This window comes from Onychostoma macrolepis, chromosome 25, assembly GCF_012432095.1.
Source record: "Onychostoma macrolepis isolate SWU-2019 chromosome 25, ASM1243209v1, whole genome shotgun sequence".
NCBI lineage: Eukaryota > Metazoa > Chordata > Actinopteri > Cypriniformes > Cyprinidae > Onychostoma > Onychostoma macrolepis.
In genome coordinates this window covers 7365106-7385232 of record NC_081179.1, presented here as the reverse complement: position 1 = coordinate 7385232, position 20127 = coordinate 7365106, and the positions used below count along the sequence as shown (strand labels likewise).

Genomic DNA, 20127 nt, shown 5'->3' with positions numbered 1-20127 from the left:
TATATATATATATATATGAGTGTGATATAAGAGTCCAACAGAACTCCAACAGATGTTTCACCGTTTGTATCACTGCATTTGTGATATTTCTCACAGCAAGTGTCACGGCGGACGCCCAAATCCACTATAATTTAAAAAAATAATACTGTTTTGTGTCACAGAATGTAGTTTTAAGAGTTTTTTAGGCGAAAATGTACTTGTTCAAATATGCGGTTTGTTAATAAAGATAACGTCTATTTGAAAATTTGCGTTGACGTTTTCGGAGATGTGAGCTCCAGGGCGTCAGCGGCCATTCAACGCTCATGAACCCGCCGAGAGCAGCCTTTCCTCGGCTAAATCATCTGGAATTTGCCACTGGCTTTGGTCTCAATCTATTATTTGTTCCAGAGCAAATAGTTTTTGCTGAGGACAGAATTTCATCACGTTATATTTTATGTAACTTCAATGCTTTATATCAGAGCACTGTCTTCGTACTTTTGAGTGAATTGCCTAGCAACTTTTATAATGGCTGTTGCTGTTGTTTATTAAATATTGTTATTCAATAAATAATATTTTATATAAATAATAGTAGTATTTAGTATTGGGAGACAGTGTGTATGTGTGTGTTCGTGATGGTTATTTTAGTTACATTGTTCCGCTATTAGATGGCGAAAAGAGACTGTTTTTATGAGTCAACAGTAAAGACTTTTATATTGAAAAAGACTGAAACGGAAGTTATTTTTACTTTTGACACCAGCCTGTAAGAAGCAACCAACAAATGCACTGAGAAGTACTGTCATCGCTAATCACCCTTAACAGATGAAAGGATAGTAGGACAAAGACCTGAACGCTTTCCTCAGCTGACATTCAAACTAATGTTTTATTGTGAATATGAGATTGATCTGAAGAATGAATGCTGTATCAGATGCAGGTAATCACACTCGCTCAGTCCATCTCTCTCTCACAATACTCTACTACACATAATACACTGCTTTCAATATAGTAATACAATAAGCTTTTAATGAAGCAATTCAACGTTCCTTCGTTACTAGTTCTATAGTTTTCGAATTAGTAATGGAGGCTTGAGCTCAGCTGTTAAACTGTCAAACTTAGATTTGAATCCGTAGCGGAAGGAAGTAGTTCTGCACAAAAGAGGGTTTTTAAAGACACTTTGTTGTTGTTTCTTATGTATTTACACACGCGTGCCGTCAAACTGTTGTATAAATGCAATATCACAATCGTAGTCGTGAGATATGGCTGTATATCGGCACGCTGTGATTACCTACTATGGCGAATCACAGCCGTGCTGATATACAGCCATATCTCACGACTACGATTTTGATATTGCTTGTATATAAATTATTTATATACATTTTTTATAATGCAAAATACATAATAATTGCCATGAACTATTATTTAATTTCCAATATTATAAAATATTAAGATAGGATACTCTCTACCAGTCAATGCAATGCATATTAACATTGAAATTCAAAACTAGTCAGCAGCCAGCAACAAATTACTCTAACTAACCTTCAAGAAGAGGAATTTGATTAGAGCAGGTTCCTAATTGGTTTCTGCAGGTTTTTATGCAGGGTTCTGCACAGGATTTATAGCGCCACTCACATTCTTTTTCTGGGGAGTTGTAGTAGTCACAGAATAAAGCTGCAAAAACATTTCAGTATGACAATGTTATATATAGAAGATTATGCAGATCTGTAAAATACCAACAGAAACAATCACTTTCCATTCAAAGTTCTATGATACGTTATAATTCATGTTCATAGATAAAAGTACACTAAAAATACATTTTCTTTAGGACATTTGCGACTTACGGCAATTTTCTGGACTCCGCCATGTCACACAAACCCCCTTTTTACGACATTCAGCAGCATAAGCTTCCACTGCAGTACAGAAACAATCACAGTCACCCACAGTGTCACATGTATATGTGTCCTTTACACAGGCATCATAGTATGGGCCAGAATCTACCTAGGATAAGAAAAACAAAAATATTTTACAGCTTCCATCATGTTCTTCATGGCAAAGACAATTAGAGACAGTTTTTGCTTCCTCTTCCTCAAGGGGTCCTATCGTTACTGTTAGGAAATTAAATTAATATACACTATTAAGAAACCTTTTAAGTTCAATTATATTTCATTCAGTTTATTTATAGAACTGTTTTCTGTGGCACTATCATCACAAAATGGAATGGTAAAAATAATTTTAAATAAGTTAAATAAATAAATAATAAGTTTCCCAAACTGTTCCAAAATTTCTGCTGTCTGTCACTGGTCAGATCAAAGTGTTTGAACATTGAAAAATAATAAATCTTTAACAAATCACCTGTATTCTAAAAATGTTAATACGGATACTTACAGATGCATTACATTTCTCAAAGACATTATTTTTAATGATGATGCATCGTCTTTCAGCCAGGGATAACCGATGTTGATTTATCTGATGTGTACAAGAGTCCATCATGTTTGTGTTATCTTGGCATTTGGGATCCACCTTCCAGCTATTACCAAAGTCCTCTGGATCTGTCACCACTTCTCCATTGTGCTTCACAAAGTCATTGTTTGCATTATCATCAAAGTTTCCACACAGTCCACACACTTTGCCCTGCCACAGAGATAGAGACGTAGACATTAAGGTAAGTGGATGAACAGGAAGGTGTAAAAGATGGTTTGGTGTAATGCTTACCTTAAATTTGGGATGGAGTTGGACAATCAGACTTGTTTTATTGTCCCAGATTAAGTTCAAAAGACCTTTGACCTCTGTAATAATGTATATCCCAGCAGTATAGATTTGATATTGGCCATCAGTACAGTTGCTTTCAACAACTTTGACTCCATCCTCTGACAAATGTATCCTGTATTGCTGCAGGATTTGAATAGTGAGTAGTAAAACATTCTCCATGAATTCAATATATGTAATTGGATATATTTCTTTTTTTATTAATGATATTATCACAAAGGACAAAAATATGTACAGATTTTGTATTTCTTTTTTTTTTAAAGCATTTACCCTCATTATATAAATGATACACATTTGTGATTTTGTTGTTGCACATTTTACACATTTTCTAATACTACATTCATGCTTAGTTTGAGCTATGAAAGAAACTCACCCCAAATAAGAGACTGACAGACTTGTACATGTTGTTGGTGGTCTCACTGAGTTTGTTCTCTGCGACAAGGCTAAAGGAGAGAGCCTGGTCCATGTTGCAATAATCCTAGGGGGATTACAAACAGTAACTTGTCAAGCAGTGAAGTTGCCTCAGAGAGGTGAATTCACAAAACAGTTGCGACACTTTTGCAAGTGAAAATACATGTTCAGTGCATTCTATTAATTTTTCAGTTACTTTTTTTAGGACAACAAGGAAACACTTTTAAAAAAAATTTATATTCTCAAATAACAAAAAGAAGTGCTACAACTTGATCTGCAGTAATTTCATTTGAAATAATTAATCACGGCTAGAGGAATGAATACCAGTGGTGGAAGTGTCACGATCTCTAGCTGGAGTGCCCGTGAGCTTCGCTAGAGGGCACTCTATTCCAAACTCTTGCCACTTTACCCCTGACTCCATTTCCCATAATCCTTTGCCCGGACTCATCAGCACTTACCCATTGCAGTCACCTGTCACCTGTAATTGTCCATGAAGGTTAGAAGTGAAAAACTACTAATATTCAGGTGTGCATAATTATTAGGCACATTTTCTTTTACAAATCAAATGAGCCAAAAAAGAGATTTAACTCAGACTGAAAATTAAAAAAATATTAAATTCCCACGAGAAGGATGCAATACTAATGCAATACTAGAATTTGCAAAGTTAAGGCATGATCATTGGACAGCGAAATGCTTATTGGGTCAGCACGGTCAGAAAAAAAAACAGGTGGAGAAGAAAAGACACATGTTAACTGCAAAATTAAGAATTAAGGTGAAGAATTAGGTGTGAAACCATCAGGAACCATTTAGGCTCCAGCGCCACCATTTTCCAGAACTGCAACCTACCTGGAGTCTCTAGAAGCGCAATGTGTCAGGTTCTCAGAGACTTTGCTTGGGTAAAAAAATCCTAAAATATGACCCTCACTTAATAAGAATAACATGCTGAAGTGATGTGAAATGCATGAAAACTTTTTTATAGGCTTTATAGACAGATAAGTTGAGAGTGACTCTTGAAGGACCAGCATCACATCAGAATTTTCCAGCATTTCAGAATTTATCTTCCAGAATCTGGCAGTAAGTTTTGGGAGTTCATTTTTAGTCCATCTCCCATCTTAAAAAGTCTGTCTTGCAGAGATGGACTAAAATGAAGATTCTGGGAGATAAATTCTTGAAAGAGTGGTACAAGAGGATGTGATGTTGGTCCTTCAAGAGTCAATCTCAACTTATCTGTCTATAAAGCCTATAAAAAAAACCAGTCTTCATGTTTTTAACCTGACCCTAACCCACTGAGTGACACAGACAAGGAAAAACATACCTGGGCTATGGTGTGTTCACAGTCTCCATGGAAGTAATATCTCTTGCCATCAAAAGTCCTGAAATGACCTTCACCGTAGATGGTACAGGTGCCGTAGCATGCCTTTTCAGTACAAATCCACATCCCATCTTTGCATGTGCTAAAATATAAAACACATATAAATTTTGTTACCAAACAATTATCTTCAACAATATACTTTAATAACATGGCTTATCTATGTAATGATTGGATGAATGGCTCACCAGGTGTTACAGTCCTGTTGAACTTGATCTCCAGGTGAATAGGTGACTCCATTATGGGTACATGGACATTCTTCCCTCTTCACACACCCACCTTTTCCATCAGCCAGAAGGTCATCCGGACACATACACCCTGATACACAACCTGTGCTCACCTACAGACAAAGCAAACCAAAGAAGAACCAGCATTAATGCAATATCATGTTCCCAAAAATGTTATTACAAAATGTGCTATTTCATGTTATCCATGTATTATATATATATATATATATATATATATATTAGGGATGTCAACATTAACGAGTTAACGCATGCGATTAATCAAAAAAATGTAACGCGTTAATATTTTTTTAACGCAAATTAATCGCTTGATAAGGTTTGACCCCAACTTCTTCCCATCGTCGCAGTGCGGAAGGTTATCTATCATTGTGTGATGAGGGTACAGCACCAGTGTTGCCAGGGTAGCGGCACAAGTGGGCTATTTTGAAAATACAGTCACGGGAAAAATTACAGAGCCCTGGTTTGCGATTTTTGGGCTACTTTTTTAACGTACCGCGACCACCCAAAGTGTATATAGACAAATAAAAATTAAAATAGATCCTTTTACTAATGTGTATTATACTTGGAATGTATCCCTGGCAACTTAAGAACGGAGAGGTGGTTGTAACATCAAACAACGTGAGTTTCAGCAGAGCATGCTTGTTAAGGCTTTTACACAGCAGAAATAAACATGAAAACAGCCACTATAGATTATATAAGATAATAAACAAACGATTACGATAGGATATTTGTATGTGATTTTCTTGAGGTGAATGTGTACATCTGTAATGCTAATTTGTGCAGTGATATAAAAGGCTATAAATAGCATATTTTAACAACAGTAAAAGACCAAATTCCACATGTGATCGCAAAAGGAAGTTATTACAAACACTTGATGGTGGTTTGAAGTGAGTTCTGAGTAAAAGTGTACTATTAATCTCATAAATTGTCTTATGTAGCTTGATGCTAATGTTAGCTCTAATGCAGCTGCAGAACAGGTCCAATTCTTCTTCATAATGCATTTTGTCATAATACTTCACGTACGGTCGCAAGATATGTTTTGTTGTATTTATTTAGAAATACTTTTGATAATAGTTGGGTAAATGTATGCTGGGATTGAAGTGATGTGGCTTGGTAAACGTTTTATTGCCAGTATAACGGCTGATAATGGCTGAATAAAAACAAAAGAATAATGATAAAAGAATAATAAGGATTATGTCGCATACCTGGCGGAAGTATGAAAGGTTCTGTTTCCTTAAACTAGTTTGTCATGCATTTCTTTTTCAACACATTTACAGGTAAATCTTAGTATTTTAAATCTGCGATTAATCATGATTAATCACAGTCCACGACTGTGATTAACGTGATTAAATTTTTTAATCGATTGACAGCACTAATATATATATATATATATATATATATATATATATAGGTGCTGGTCATATAATTAGAATATCATCAAAAGTTGATTTATTTCACTAATTCCATTCAAAAGTGAAACTTGTATATTATATTCATTCATTACACACAGACTGATATATTTCAAATGTTTATTTCTTTTAATTTTGATGATTATAACTGACAACTAAGGAAAATCCCAAATTCAGTATCTCAGAAAATTAGAATATTACTTAAGACCAATACAAAGAAAGGATTTTTAGAAATCTTGGCCAACTGAAAAGTATGAACATGAAAAGTATGAGCATGTACAGCACTCAATACTTAGTTGGGGCTCCTTTTGCCTGAATTACTGCAGCAATGCGCCGTGGCATGGAGTCGATCAGTCTGTGGCACTGCTCAGGTGTTATGAGAGCCCAGGTTGCTCTGATAGTGGCCTTCAGCTCTTCTGCATTGTTGGGTCTGGCATAATCGCATCTTCCACTTCACAATACCCCATAGATTTTCTATGGGGTTAAGGTCAGGCGAGTTTGCTGGCCAATTAAGAACAGGGATACCATGGTCCTTAAACCAGATACTGGTTGCTTTGGCACTGCGTGCAGTTGCCAAGTCCTGTTGGAAAATGAAATCTGCATCTCCATAAAGTTGGGCAGCAGCAGGAAGCATGAAGTGCTCTAAAATTTCTTGGTATACGGCTGTGTTGACCTTGGACCTCAGAAAATACAGTGGACCAACACCAGCAGATGACATGGCACCCCAAACCATCACTGACGGTGGAAACTTTACACTGGACCTCAAGCAATGTGGATTGTGTGCCTCTCCTCTCTTCCTCCAGACTCTGGGACCCTGATTTCCAAAGGAAATGCAAAATTTACTTTCATCAGAGAACATAACTTTGGACCACTCAGCAGCAGTCCAGTCCTTTTTGTCTTTAGCCCAGGCGAGACGCTTCTGATGCTGTCTGTTGTTCAAGAGTGGCTTGACACAAGGAATGCGACAGCTGAAACCCATGTCTTGCATACGTCTGTGCGTAGTGGTTCTTGAAGCACTGACTCCAGCTGCAGTCCACTCTTTGTGAATCTCCCCCACATTTCTGAATGGTTTTTGTTTCACAATCCTTTTCAGGGTGTGGTTATCCCTATTGCTTGTACACTTTATTCTACCACATCTTTTCTTTCCCTTCGCCTCTCTATTAATGTGCTTGGACACAGAGCTCTGTGAACAGCCAGCCTCTTTTCCAGTGACCTTTTGTGTCTTGCCCTCCTTGTGCAACGTGTCAATGGTCGTCTTTTGGACAACTGTCAAGTCAGCAGTCTTCCCATGATTGTGTAGCCTACAGAACTAGACTGAGAGACCATTTAAAGGCCTTTGCAGGTGTTTTGAGTTAATTAGCTGATTAGAGTGTGGCACCAGGTGTCTTCAATATTGAACCTTTTCACAATATTCTAATTTTCTGAGATACTGAATTTGGGATTTTCCTTAGTTGTCAGTTATAATCATCAACATTAAAAGAAATAAACATTTGAAATGTTTCAGTCTGTGTGTAATGAATGAATATAATATACAAGTTTAACTTTTTGATTGGAATTGGTGAAATAAATCAACTTTTTGATGATATTCTAATTATATGAGCAGCACCTGTATATATATATTACTCACACAACTGTTTGGGTCTTGTTTCTCACATGTCCTCTGACACTCTGTCCCTCTTTTTCCAGGATTTAAGCATTTGAAGAATGTCATTGGAGCCACACAGTCTAAAACAGGACAGTACATTAATGAGTAGCAGAAAACTTGCACACATCATACCAGTGTTGGCATATCTCAGTAATGTCTAAAGTTTGAATTTGGCAGGTGGTGTTGCGAAAGAGGTATTTGCAGCTCACCTTCTTGACTGGAGCAGTGCAATTTGCCATGGTTGCATGTGCTGTAACATGACAAAACAAGGCAACGCGATATCAAAAGTAACTATAGGATTTTTATTATCAATAATAAATGAGTCAATAATGTGGTATGTTGAACTACTATTTTTACCATTTAACACCATTATTGTAGAATATTCCTGATGGGTCTATGACCTTGTCGCCATCATAACAAGGACACTGGTGAGCAGGCACACAGCTGCCTGCTTCGTTGAGGTAGGTGCCCTCGGGACAGACACAGCCAAATACAGGTGTGAAGGACATTGAGCAATTGTAAGCATGTACACTGAGAAAGCGGCAGGTGCTGCCACAGCTGGTCACGCCGTAAGAGTACTTCATGTTTCCTGAACACTCAGTCACTGAATCTACAGAATAACATACATTTGTAATGATTCATTGTTTAATTTCATGCCAAATCAATACAATGTGATTCAAATGCACATTAATAATATAATACTCACATTCACATTTACATTTCATGGCGTACATATAAACAAACAAATACTTATAAAGTTCTCACCACAGGGATCAGAATCCATCCATCCCTGGAGAATGACTCCTCTGGCAGCACAGGCATGGGCATAGTTGGACACGGCCGCACACATACACTTCCTGATATCTGCACATTTGCAGGTGTCATAGACACACCACTGCAGAGGATGAAACCGAAAATAACATTAATAAAGGGGAATCTTTAAATTTGTGTATCATATTTCATGTACCATTTAATTAAAATGAAAAGAGTATGTTTTGTGCAAAAAGACTCACTTCATAGTAAATCTCAGGACGTATTTCTGAATGACATGGGGAAAAGACTCCGTTTGGGTTTGTAAGACGGGAACACCAGTCTTTAGCCGTTTTCTCTGGATGAAAGAATAAAAACGTTCAGCACAACTAAGACAAAAAGTGGTAGGACCTTGTCCTCTCGTAGTCCAAATAAAAGGGATTAAAAATATCAGGATGGGAAAACAAAACCTCTATTTATATTATGAACCATTCTTATATTCTCTCAAAATCCTTTTATCAGTGCATGTTGTATTAATGTTTATATAACTGAATACCTGTGTTCGAAGCCACAATACAGGGATTATTTGGAAAAATTGTGTTTTTAACATCTGTACAACTATAAATGTTTTTCTTCCATATGTTGACAAAGGTTGTTGATGTGCCCTCTATAATTCCTGATTCCGTTTTAAAGTCATCTTCTTGGTTGTCATTATAGTTGCCACACAGACCTGAAACAAGCATGGCGTGGAATTAAAGAAAGAACATACTTATACTGTTTTATTAATTGTATCTACAGTATATGATACATGCATTGTTTAACAAGTCTTTTCTTAAAATCTGTGTGTAGTGGATAGAGTTATTACATACATTACTGGGGTCATTACAATCAAAATAACAAAATGATTTGATGTCTGCTTTACTAACCGCTCATTTTCCCTTTCTCTTCAGTACTGGCTACAATATACAACTCCATGACTGGAGCCAACTGGATCTCTAGACGAAGACTCTTCATATCAGCAATGATGAAAGAGGAAGAGGGTTTGAAGATGCTCACAGGACCTGGGACAAAGAAATGGAGTGGAATGTTCACTCCCTATGACAATCCCACAATGCACCACAAAAAATCTTCCCTTAAAATAAATTCTGTTACATTTTTCATGTGCAAAAAATATCAAACTATCCATTATACACTAATGTTAAATGAGCGTTTTGTGTTTGCTGGGGTCAACCAACCTTTAATTACAGGAAGCAGATATGGACTGTTTTCATTCATTACGGATCCACTGGAGAAAAAACTAATCTGTTTTGTAACAACAACAACAACAAATTATTCTATTATTGTACTGTGATTATAATGAATAAACCTCAACGTATTTTTAAAATGTACAAAAAGTTTATATGCCAGCATGAAGTTGATTATATAGGGATCGTTTACTTAAAAATATAATTTTGTCATCATCTCATATGACTGACTGACTTCCTCAGGACACAAAACGGAACTTTGTAAATAATTGTCAAATTTTTTAATGCAATATTTTCAAGCTTAAAAAAGGTATTAAATTAAAAATGTTTTTAAAAATAATAACATTTGACTTCTGAACTGCAAGTTTTCTGAAGCCATCTGATTCTGAAATTTAAGTCATTTTTCACTGAATTAATTTTTCTCTAGACAGCTGTTATTGGCTGTGATCAAACTATTGTGCAATTAGTCATTAGAACTTGACAATCAAATCATTCTGGTTTGTGAATGATTCATTCAGACTGGTTTGTGCTCTAGATCAACAGATTCACTGAAAAGATCAAAGGAATTCAAAGAACATTCATTCATGAATCAGACAGACATCACCACTTCACTCATGAACACAACACGAAGAACTATTCACCAAAATTTATTTTTGTGCTTCACAAAAGCTATCATACAGCAATATATGGGTCATCTAAAATACTTTTTGAATACTTGCATGGTGCTTCTGCATGCACTTTGAAGCTTGAAAGTTGCATTCTTTGTCATTGCATTAAAAAAAGCAAACAACATATTCTTTAAAAATTTGTATGGGTTTGAAGAAATGTGAGGATGAGACAAGATATAGATTTTTTGGGTGAAAAATTCCTAAACTGTCTTCAACAGGATGTCTCATCAACTTTTTAAAATAAGGGAGAACAGGACTTGTTGTCACATGGGGAATTTGTGATAAGGTCTGTGTCAGTGAATTACACAAATGCGTGTTTTCTCTGGCAGTGATTGCTTGCTATATTTTAATATTTTAAAACCTCCTTAAATTAGAATGATTTCTGTAAATTCATAGAAAACTGTAAATATTTTTTTTAATAGCTGTTGTGTAATTAGGTGAACACAATAAAACCACACAGGGTGAAATTCAGGTAAGGGTCAATTATGCTTAAGGAATATTTTAACTGAAAAGTTGGACATTTTTCCTCATATCAGATCTGGCCTTTCTACTTTTGCTTTTTTTTTTTAAATACTTTTTTGGATTGTCTTTTTTTCGTAAATTATTTATTTTTAAATTTTGCATATAGTGTGACAACATGTCTGACTATTACTTTGAGATAAACATTATTTAATTTGTTAGATATTAATATTAAACAGAGCTTACAGTGGTCCCTGAGATGACAAGGGTAACTGAATTTAGACATGTTTCTGTTCGGGCCGGATCACACTGTGCCAGATTTCCCACCACCGCAATGTCACTGTCATTAGAGTGCTGAAAACAAACAAACAAAAAACAATTAAATTCAGAATTTAAATAATTGATCATTTAAGGGAGTATCTTTTAGTCCAGGTTAATGTACATTTGTTATACTGACAGTCACAGACCTTAGTGAGGATGTAGTCACAGGTGCCATCAAAGGTAAATTTTTTTCCATCATATGTGATGATATGAGACCCTCCCACAATAGAGCAGATTCCGGGACATTCCAGATCTATGCAGTTCCAGTGTCCAGCAGCACACTCACTGACACGCAGTAATGTTATCATGGGTATATTTTGTCAAATGTCTAGTGCATGTTTGTATGTGCTATTACAAATGACTCACCATGTTTTACAAGCTTGTGTGTATGACTCTCCTGATAGGTATATGTTGCCATTGTGCACACATGGGCACTCATTCACAGGAATACAACCTTTCTTACCAATGTCATCCTCAATGGTGCCTTAACAAAAAGTAAGCAAAATGTTGTGCCATTTTTATTCAGTACTGTATGTTATAAACCAAACAGTTCTTGTATTTAAGATTTGCTTGCATCTAATGTAATACTTTAAGCATGGTAAGTTATTCTTGCAAGAAGAAGCTTCATTTGAAAATAGACCCATCAAGTGGTAATGCTTAGGTGCAATAAAAAACCTCATACTAGGAGGCTCCTAGCATTAGGGATGCACCGATACCACTTTTTTCAGAGCAAGTTCAATACTGATACTTTTTTTTTTTTTATTGTAGCCTACTTGCTTATAATGATACCTGTATTTTCATAGCATTTGTAATTTTTAAAAAGATTGGGTACATCTGGGCCGCTACACGCTCAATCGACTTAGTGTGCTTTGCTTATCAGTTTGCGCACATAAGCAGGCATGAATATTGAATATTTAACATTATATTAATTACATACATGTACTTCATAGACAGCCTTAATCTCTAATAACTCCAGTCTACGCTCTGTTGTTGTTCTGTCTGGACACAGGAATGTTCACACGCTGTGTGGTATCAGTATCGGAGCATTTTTATGAGTATGAGTACAGGAGAGCAGTATCGGGCCCACATCCCTACCTAACATTTTGTAAATTGTTTCTCACCATTAGGGCAGAAACATCCATCCACACAGTGTTCTGTACACAGTAGACTTGCATCTAGATCTGAGCAGGTGTTCTTGCATGGACTCCCACACTCCAGGTATTCCATGTTTAGAGGACATGTCATTGCTGCTCCACAGAATAACACAGTGTGTCACAAAATGCACCATAATTGCTGGTCTAGAATATTAAAATTAACTTATAAAACACAGAATCAATCAATCAATCAATCAATCAATCTATCTATCTATCTATCTATCTACATATCTATCTATCTATCTATCTATCTACATATCTATCTATCTATCTATCTATCTATCTATCTATCCATCTATCTATCTATCTATCTATCTATCTATCTATCTATCTATCCATCCATCCATCTTCATTTCATTTGTTTATAGCCCAGTCAACTTCCAAATATGATACTCACGACAGAGCTGTTCTGTTCTCCATGTTCCTGGTTTTCCTCCAGCATGAGTGCACTGTCGTGAAATCTCTGTGAGTGTGTTGCAGAGACAGTCGTGATTGCCGTAACACTGACACAGGTCGTCTACACAGGCTTTTTCAAATGAACTCATGTCCATCACATTGTGACAGTCAGCAAACCCTGGACTGCTGAGATACTGCTGGCAAACACTTGTCTAGGAGATAAAAATAAAATAATAATAATTATATATATATATATATATATAAGACATTTATTGTCAATACAAATAAAGGAAATATTTAACAAATGGACTCATGGCTATTTGATAATATAATAGTGTCCGGGTTGGTTTAGGGGTAGGTGTAGGGAGGGCTTTATTATCCCAATATAAGGCGGCATCCATTAAGTAATTTTAAGAAATATGATCATTTTCACTCAATAAGTTATTACTGCACACTGTTTTATAATTTACTACAATACTGAGGTGCAAATAAACAGTATATAAAATGAAATAGTATAAACAGCATCTACTGTTTACACTTATTGCAAAGAAAATGCTGCTATTTTTACATAGTGTAAATAGAATCCACAACAAATTCCTTGTGTGTTTGCACACACTTGGTGAATAAAGCTAATTCTGATTCTGATTCTGATAGAACAACAGTCTTGAAATAATAAATGAGAATTAAAAGCAAATACTCTGTAATTCCAAACTATTTTCCACATATCAGAAAATGCATTAATGCTGTAATTAGTAATTTATATGAAACAATTAAAAATAAACTTTTCAATTTTATTTCTAGAAATGTGGGCACAGCCCCAAAATCTTTTAAAATTGCAACAACTTGCATTTTTGTCATAATACCTGATTTTCGCAATGATCCTTAAGGTGAAGATCGACTTTCACACAGAATTCAGGTGAAGGCACCTTCCAGTTGGTCAGACCATCTATACATGTTTCAAATGGTCAGATATCAACAAAATATAATGTCATTAAAATATGAATTTCTGAACTACTTTAGCAGGTTATTTTATCATAATGAGGTTTACCACTGTCAGTTGAATCATCCGCCTTGATGCCATTGAAGTTTCCACAGAGTCCACAGGTCTGGCCTCGGTAACTGTCAGAAAGTTCAATCTGGGGAACATCATATAAAAATATAAGATTATTAGAGAATGGAGATTAGGTCTTTGTTGACCTACTGGGTCACAAATATACTATACAGTAATTGTATATTTGAACAGAGAAATAGCATACCAACAAAGATTGGTCCTTCTCAAAAAAGACAGTCACTGCATATTTTTTGGAGACCTTAACACTTGATGCACTCAACTCGACTGTAATTTCATTCTTAGAGGTTGCATTATACAACCTGTTAAAACAAGTTGCAAAAAAAAAGTCAACATTCAACAAAAGAAAGTGTTTTTAAGGAAAATCTTGGACATTTGGATGCAGTCTTAAGTGAATAAAAATTAACTCACACTTCACCGTCCATGATGACGTCATTGTTGGTGAGTTCAATGACTGTCCCCTGCAGATTTATTATGATTTTGCTGAAAATGATTGAGCCATTTACAGTCTCTCTTTGCATTTGGATGTTAAAATCGGATGTTGTGCTGTGACACATCACCGCCAGAATGTAGTTGCACGTCTCTGGCACTTGAAAGAAATGACCATCGAAGGTCTTGAAGTGGAAATTTCCCCATGTGCTGCAGATCATGGACTGATGGTCAGGATTTGGTTCTGCTAAACCAAGAGAGAGAATAGATATTAACCCTAAAAATGGCAAGACCATAAAGAGACATCAGAAAATTAATTTATTGCTATTTTCCATCTTATTGGAACAGAAAAAATACAACTTGATAATTTTTTTCAAAACATTACTTTTAATTTTGATTTTAATGTTTGTATCCAACAGGATACGTTGCCAGTTTTAGGATTAATAATACATCTGTACTAGCACTGAAAGAGCAGTTTGAGAAAAAAAAACTATGACCTCATACCTCTAGTTACCATCACAGTTTTCATGCTTGGAGGGAACACTTAATAAGAAAACAAGGAAGAGTTGAATCATGTTTTTAAGACAAAAGAAGGCATTTATTGTACAAGACAATGTATAGGTCCATTAAGACATTTATTTAAAAAAATAAATAAAATAAAATAGAGATATGTCAAGATATGTGTTAATTATTATTATTTTTTTAAATAATTGTAACATTTTAATTCTTTGTAAATCAATCTAATTAGTACTGGGGGTAAATGTTTAATAATGTTAGGTTCAATTAATAAATTTTAATATAATAAATGCTATTTATTAACAAAGTAAACCAAATTAATGTGGACTAAACATATAGTTTACTAACTTTGAAATAATATTTGTTTAATGATGCCTTTTATTATTATTATGATTAGTCTAATAAATACACATGTTCCCTAAATATATCCAAGAAATGAATGTGCTACTTTCCCCAGCACTACAATTAATTAAAAAAAAAAAAAGTCACATTGATATTATTACCTGTAGCACACAACACATAAAAAGGAAATATTTACCAGCTGCTGTTGCCATGATGTCCACTACAGAATCTGTTATGCCTTCCATTTGATTTCCCATATAGTCTATAAACATAGAAAAAATCATAAAATCATTTTTAGTATTGTGAGATGAGAACAGAAATTATTTAATTTTTTAGTCAGCTAACCTGCTTGCACCGACTGCAGCCCCATCAGCAGGACGACCCATCTCAGCATCCTCACAGCCATCCTCAAGAGCTAATGTGAGCTATCTGCCAGAACTTGATCTTTTATAGTGAATATTAGATTTCATTGGAAGAATGTAATTAGAGATCAAAAGGTGGAACCTATGTTATGCATTGCCATGGGATTCTATCTTTTAATCAAATAGATGTTAAATGTCCTTTAGCTGTATTTGAGTTTAAACAATGCTTATGCAAACCTTGGGAGGGAGACGCTAATTATGTTATCATTTCAAACGAAACATTGTTGCACAGTATGATGCACAGTAAACTATTCAATAAATATCTACCTTTTCAGTAACTGTTCCTAGTTCTGGGTTAGCAAGTTATTTGCATTTACTGTAATGAGACCCTGTTATGCAATAAGACACAATATTGGCAGTTATTTTGTCTATATTTCACTCTACAAATTAAAATGATTTCATACAAAGACAAAGCAGGATCAACCATTGCATGTCACAGAACAACACACAGAGTGGCATGCTGTCTGGAATGCCACAACACTGGCAAGCAATTTTATATAAAAAGTGAAAAGTGAAAATATTGACTTTTGAAATCAACAATTAATATTGTATTACTGTAAATCGAGTCAGCATGCACTGGCGTACAATGGTACATGTACACATACATTTCCATTGGCTTACGCATAAAAATACATTACTTTCTGCCTTTATAATTCCTGTTTTGTTTGCCATTTTTAACATACCCAGGTGAAAAAGACGTAGTATTAAATGTATTAAAAATATATTTGAAATTCAAGTAGTATGTTTATAATACATTTGTATTCCCAACATGCTTATTTGAAGTGCATTAAAAGTATACTGAATTGCATTTTAATATATTTCTAAAAAGTATGCTAGAAGTACTTTTGTATTAAATATATGCTTAGTTATACTTCTAAGAAATATGCTAAACAGAAGCATACTTTTAATGTGTTTATAAAAAATATACTAGAAATACTTTGGTAATAAATATATGCTTAATTACACTTTTAAGGAATATGCTAAACACAAGCACACTATTACTATATTTCTAAAAAGTATAGTAGAAATACTATGTTAATAAATATATTATTAGTTACACTTTTAAGGAATATACTAAACACAAGCATACTAGTGACGTTTTAGTGTTTTACAGAAAACACACTTATGTTACTCTTACATAACTTTTAATGTACTTTATATTGCAGTAGGCCTACACATGGTTCTATTTTAAATATTTATGTATTTATAATTTTAATATTTGGAAAAGTACGATATTTTGAAAAACATTTTTTACATTTACAATGTACAAACCTTTGTCAAATATTATTAACCATTGCAGTATTTAAAATGTGTTGTTTAATATGTGTTTGGTTGATTAGGCTGTTGTTCATTACATGATACATTAATTGTAATAAGCTAGGTGTTTATAAACTTGTTCAAGCCTTTATTTTTTAATATACATTTCTGAAATTCCCACAAAGATTTCAACATCATATCTGATACCAATGAAGTATTTACAGGCCATGGATGATGACGTTGGAGAATGTGTGGATGACAGGCTTTTTCAAGCCAACTTAATGAGAAAAAAAAAAAAAAACACGTTTATTTGTGTTTAAATTCAAACAACACAGACTGAACCTGATTGGTTCCAGAGCCATTGAACGGCTCTGATTGGTTCGTATGATAATGAGCTCGCAGCAGAGAGCTTAGTAAATCAAATATGATGTGCGTGCAAATGTCCCTTGAATGTGAATATAAGTCTAAATTTAAACAGTTATATTATATAGAGCGATCGTGTCTCTTTAGGGCGCTTGGAGGAAACCACGCAATTCATATGGATTACTTTGGCGATGTTTTTTTGCGATGACCTTTTTGAAACGTGAACATCTTAGATGAATCTTTTCATCGGAGGGACATCTCTCAGATTTCATTAAAATATCTTCGCTTTTCTTTCGAAGATGAACGAAAGTCTTGGTTTGTAGCATCTTAAGGGTGAGTGATGGCAGAATTCAAATTGTTTTGGGGGAACTATGAAATTAATTAGAAAATATGTAAGGGATAATCAACGGCTAGCTGTGCATTAAACGATTTGAATGCAGGACGTGGAGGCGAAGAACCACCCGACGCGCGGCGGAGTGCATTCAAATCGTTTAATGCACAGCTAGCCGTTGATTATCCCGTTTATGCCATGGTCATTTTCCAGCATTCACATATTAAAGATGTTAATAACATTTGCGCTGCAATATTTGACCGGAACGATAAAAATGACGGTTATTTTCGTCTGCATTGCTATTCAACTGTAACTGTATGTTACTATGGTTACCAATGTTTATAGGAAGCGAATCAATATAGAACGTGATTAAACTGACCTGGAACTACCGAATTTAATCAACACCTGCCAGCCAATCAGAATCCAGTATTCAGACAGACCATGGCATAAAGCGGTATGTTTTTATTTTTACCAGCTTCTGCGAGCGTGTATGGCGTCTGGCTTCAGAACCTCACTGTGACTTCAGGTAAGATTTGTGTTTAATTAACGTTATTTGTCTGTACCAGTCTTGTTTTTGACACATGCATTGGCAGAAAAAATAAATAAATAAAATTAGTTAACATTAACATTCTTTTATTTGCAACATAAAGTATATATATTTCTGATTTCCTGAACAATTTGGCTTCATTGTAATGAGGTTAATGATATTTGAAAAACCATGATTATGAACATACAGTTACTTTGTCTTGAGCTGATCAGCAAACTGTGGTAGTGTTGGTTGATTGGTGTCTATATTTGTTCAAGCTTCACAACCTTATGACTTTATTTTCTAATATATATAGTTCTCATTACAGATAAGAATGATAAGAAAGATTAAATTGTAAGAAGGGTTACTTATAAAAGCATACAGTACATCTGAAACTGCTGAGACTGGTAAGGTTTTTGACTATATTTCCGACCAGGTACATTGTTCTGTCATTCTTAAATAGAAAACAAATCATCAATCATCATTTGCCTTTTTGTGTGTGTGCGTAAGAAATATTAACATTTGTTGTTTTATTAGATCAGCTGCTATAGAAGACAAAATGAAATCTGAGTGCAGAGACAAGCAAAGGAATAGTATTTTAATATCGTATCACCTCTGTTATAGAGATTTTTGAATCAGGCCTAATAGAGGGGGATTCGGTCAATCTTGGAAGAAAAACGTTAGCGAAGTGTTCATTCCAGGTGGCTAATTTGTGCTTCTTTTCAAGTCATTCATGTAAAAATCTGTTATCTAATTTTGTTTCTGTTTTGTTTTTTTCTAAAGCTGCAAGACACTACTGACTAGGCTGTGCCCCGGTCTCCGGAACCTGCGACGACGCTCCGCTCCATTGGCCCTTAGTCTGCGGCTTCGGATCCACCAGCTCTGTCTCCATCGGTCGGCCCCCAGATGTCGGCAGCCACACCATCTACATCTTGGCTCCTCCCTCCCTCGACTCCGCCGTGTGTTGTCAGCACTGGGATGCTCTGGGTCTGTGCCATGTGCCAAACACCATCTAAGCCGCCAGGGCATCATCGTCATCCTCTCATCACCATCCCTACACCATCTCCTTGTCCACCTCCAAAACCCCTCCATCCCTCCCTATTCTGTTGCTTGAACTTTATCATCTTCAGTCTTTGCGCACACATCTATTCACTTTACATGTTTTTTTCTTCAGAAAATTGCATTGTAATTTTTATTTATTCATTGATGTAAAATTCTTTACTTTTCAGTAATACAGGTATAACTGAAATGTTCTACAAATGGATAAGATGGCTCTTCCATAGCATTTCAGTCTTTTTTTCATTTATGTTTTTTGTATAATGTTTTAAAATGTACTTGAGTATGTTTGTAGTAATACAAAAATACTATAAACATACTTGTATTTCAAGTGCATTTTTAATACATTTAATAGTATGGTTTTTTTCACCAAAGTATATATGCTGCTGTACTTTTTAATGTACTTCATGAATATTTGTAATGTACACAATATATAATACATTAAAGTTTTCTAAATATCAAAGTGTACGTGTGTGTATATATATTGAAAAATATAATACTAATAAATATAATATAATATACTAGTAGTGTAATGCTAATGCATTTCTAATAAGCTGAAATACAATTGAAATGTACTTGAAGCACATTAAAACGATGCTTCAAATATACCTTACCTGTAGTTCATGAAGTATTAAAAGTACATTTTAAATGTATTTTTAAAAATACACTTAAATTGCACTAAATATACTTAAAGTGGTTCCAATTTAACACAATTTCAATATATTAAATATATTACAAATAGATTAAAATTGAACTTAAGCATATCTTGAAATACACTTAATATACTTAAAGTTGTTCCAAAATAATACATTTAATATGCAATTAGTACAGTATAATATAAATATATTAAGTGTGTCTGAAAAAGCACAATTTAAATATATTTCTTTTTCACCTGGGTAGGATCAAATACATTAACTTTAGGATTTCATCTGATCAAATTTCTGATTTATAAATGAGATCCTAGGCCTCATTTCTCTTACTGCACCATAGTTGATAGACCACTTGA

General features: G+C 34.7%; 1 protein-coding gene and 1 long non-coding RNA gene across 2 annotated transcripts in view; one reads left to right on the top strand and one right to left on the bottom strand.

Moving 5' to 3' along the window:
- Positions 1-12892, bottom strand: part of LOC131533839 (mucin-2-like) — a 31493-nt gene extending 18601 nt beyond the window's left edge. The window contains exons 1-20 of the mRNA XM_058766271.1: positions 12812-12892; positions 12382-12507; positions 11627-11744; positions 11407-11545; positions 11186-11293; positions 9804-9870; positions 9495-9629; positions 9125-9298; positions 8832-8926; positions 8584-8713; positions 8176-8428; positions 8028-8068; positions 7801-7898; positions 4708-4859; positions 4466-4604; positions 3113-3217; positions 2686-2862; positions 2359-2604; positions 1815-1971; positions 1513-1644 (exon numbers count right to left, since the gene is read on the bottom strand). Of these exons, the coding sequence (XP_058622254.1) occupies positions 1513-1644; positions 1815-1971; positions 2359-2604; positions 2686-2862; positions 3113-3217; positions 4466-4604; positions 4708-4859; positions 7801-7898; positions 8028-8068; positions 8176-8428; positions 8584-8713; positions 8832-8926; positions 9125-9298; positions 9495-9629; positions 9804-9870; positions 11186-11293; positions 11407-11545; positions 11627-11744; positions 12382-12505 (2590 nt within the window). The 5' untranslated portion in view covers positions 12506-12507; positions 12812-12892. The remainder of the gene's footprint in view (positions 1-1512; positions 1645-1814; positions 1972-2358; positions 2605-2685; positions 2863-3112; positions 3218-4465; positions 4605-4707; positions 4860-7800; positions 7899-8027; positions 8069-8175; positions 8429-8583; positions 8714-8831; positions 8927-9124; positions 9299-9494; positions 9630-9803; positions 9871-11185; positions 11294-11406; positions 11546-11626; positions 11745-12381; positions 12508-12811) is intronic.
- A 4379-nt stretch (positions 12893-17271) lies between these two features.
- Positions 17272-18450, top strand: LOC131534097 (uncharacterized). The gene is made up of 3 exons (XR_009269311.1): positions 17272-17541; positions 18015-18065; positions 18394-18450. It is a non-coding gene; the product is annotated as an uncharacterized LOC131534097 (long non-coding RNA).
- The last annotated feature ends 1677 nt before the right edge of the window (positions 18451-20127 follow it).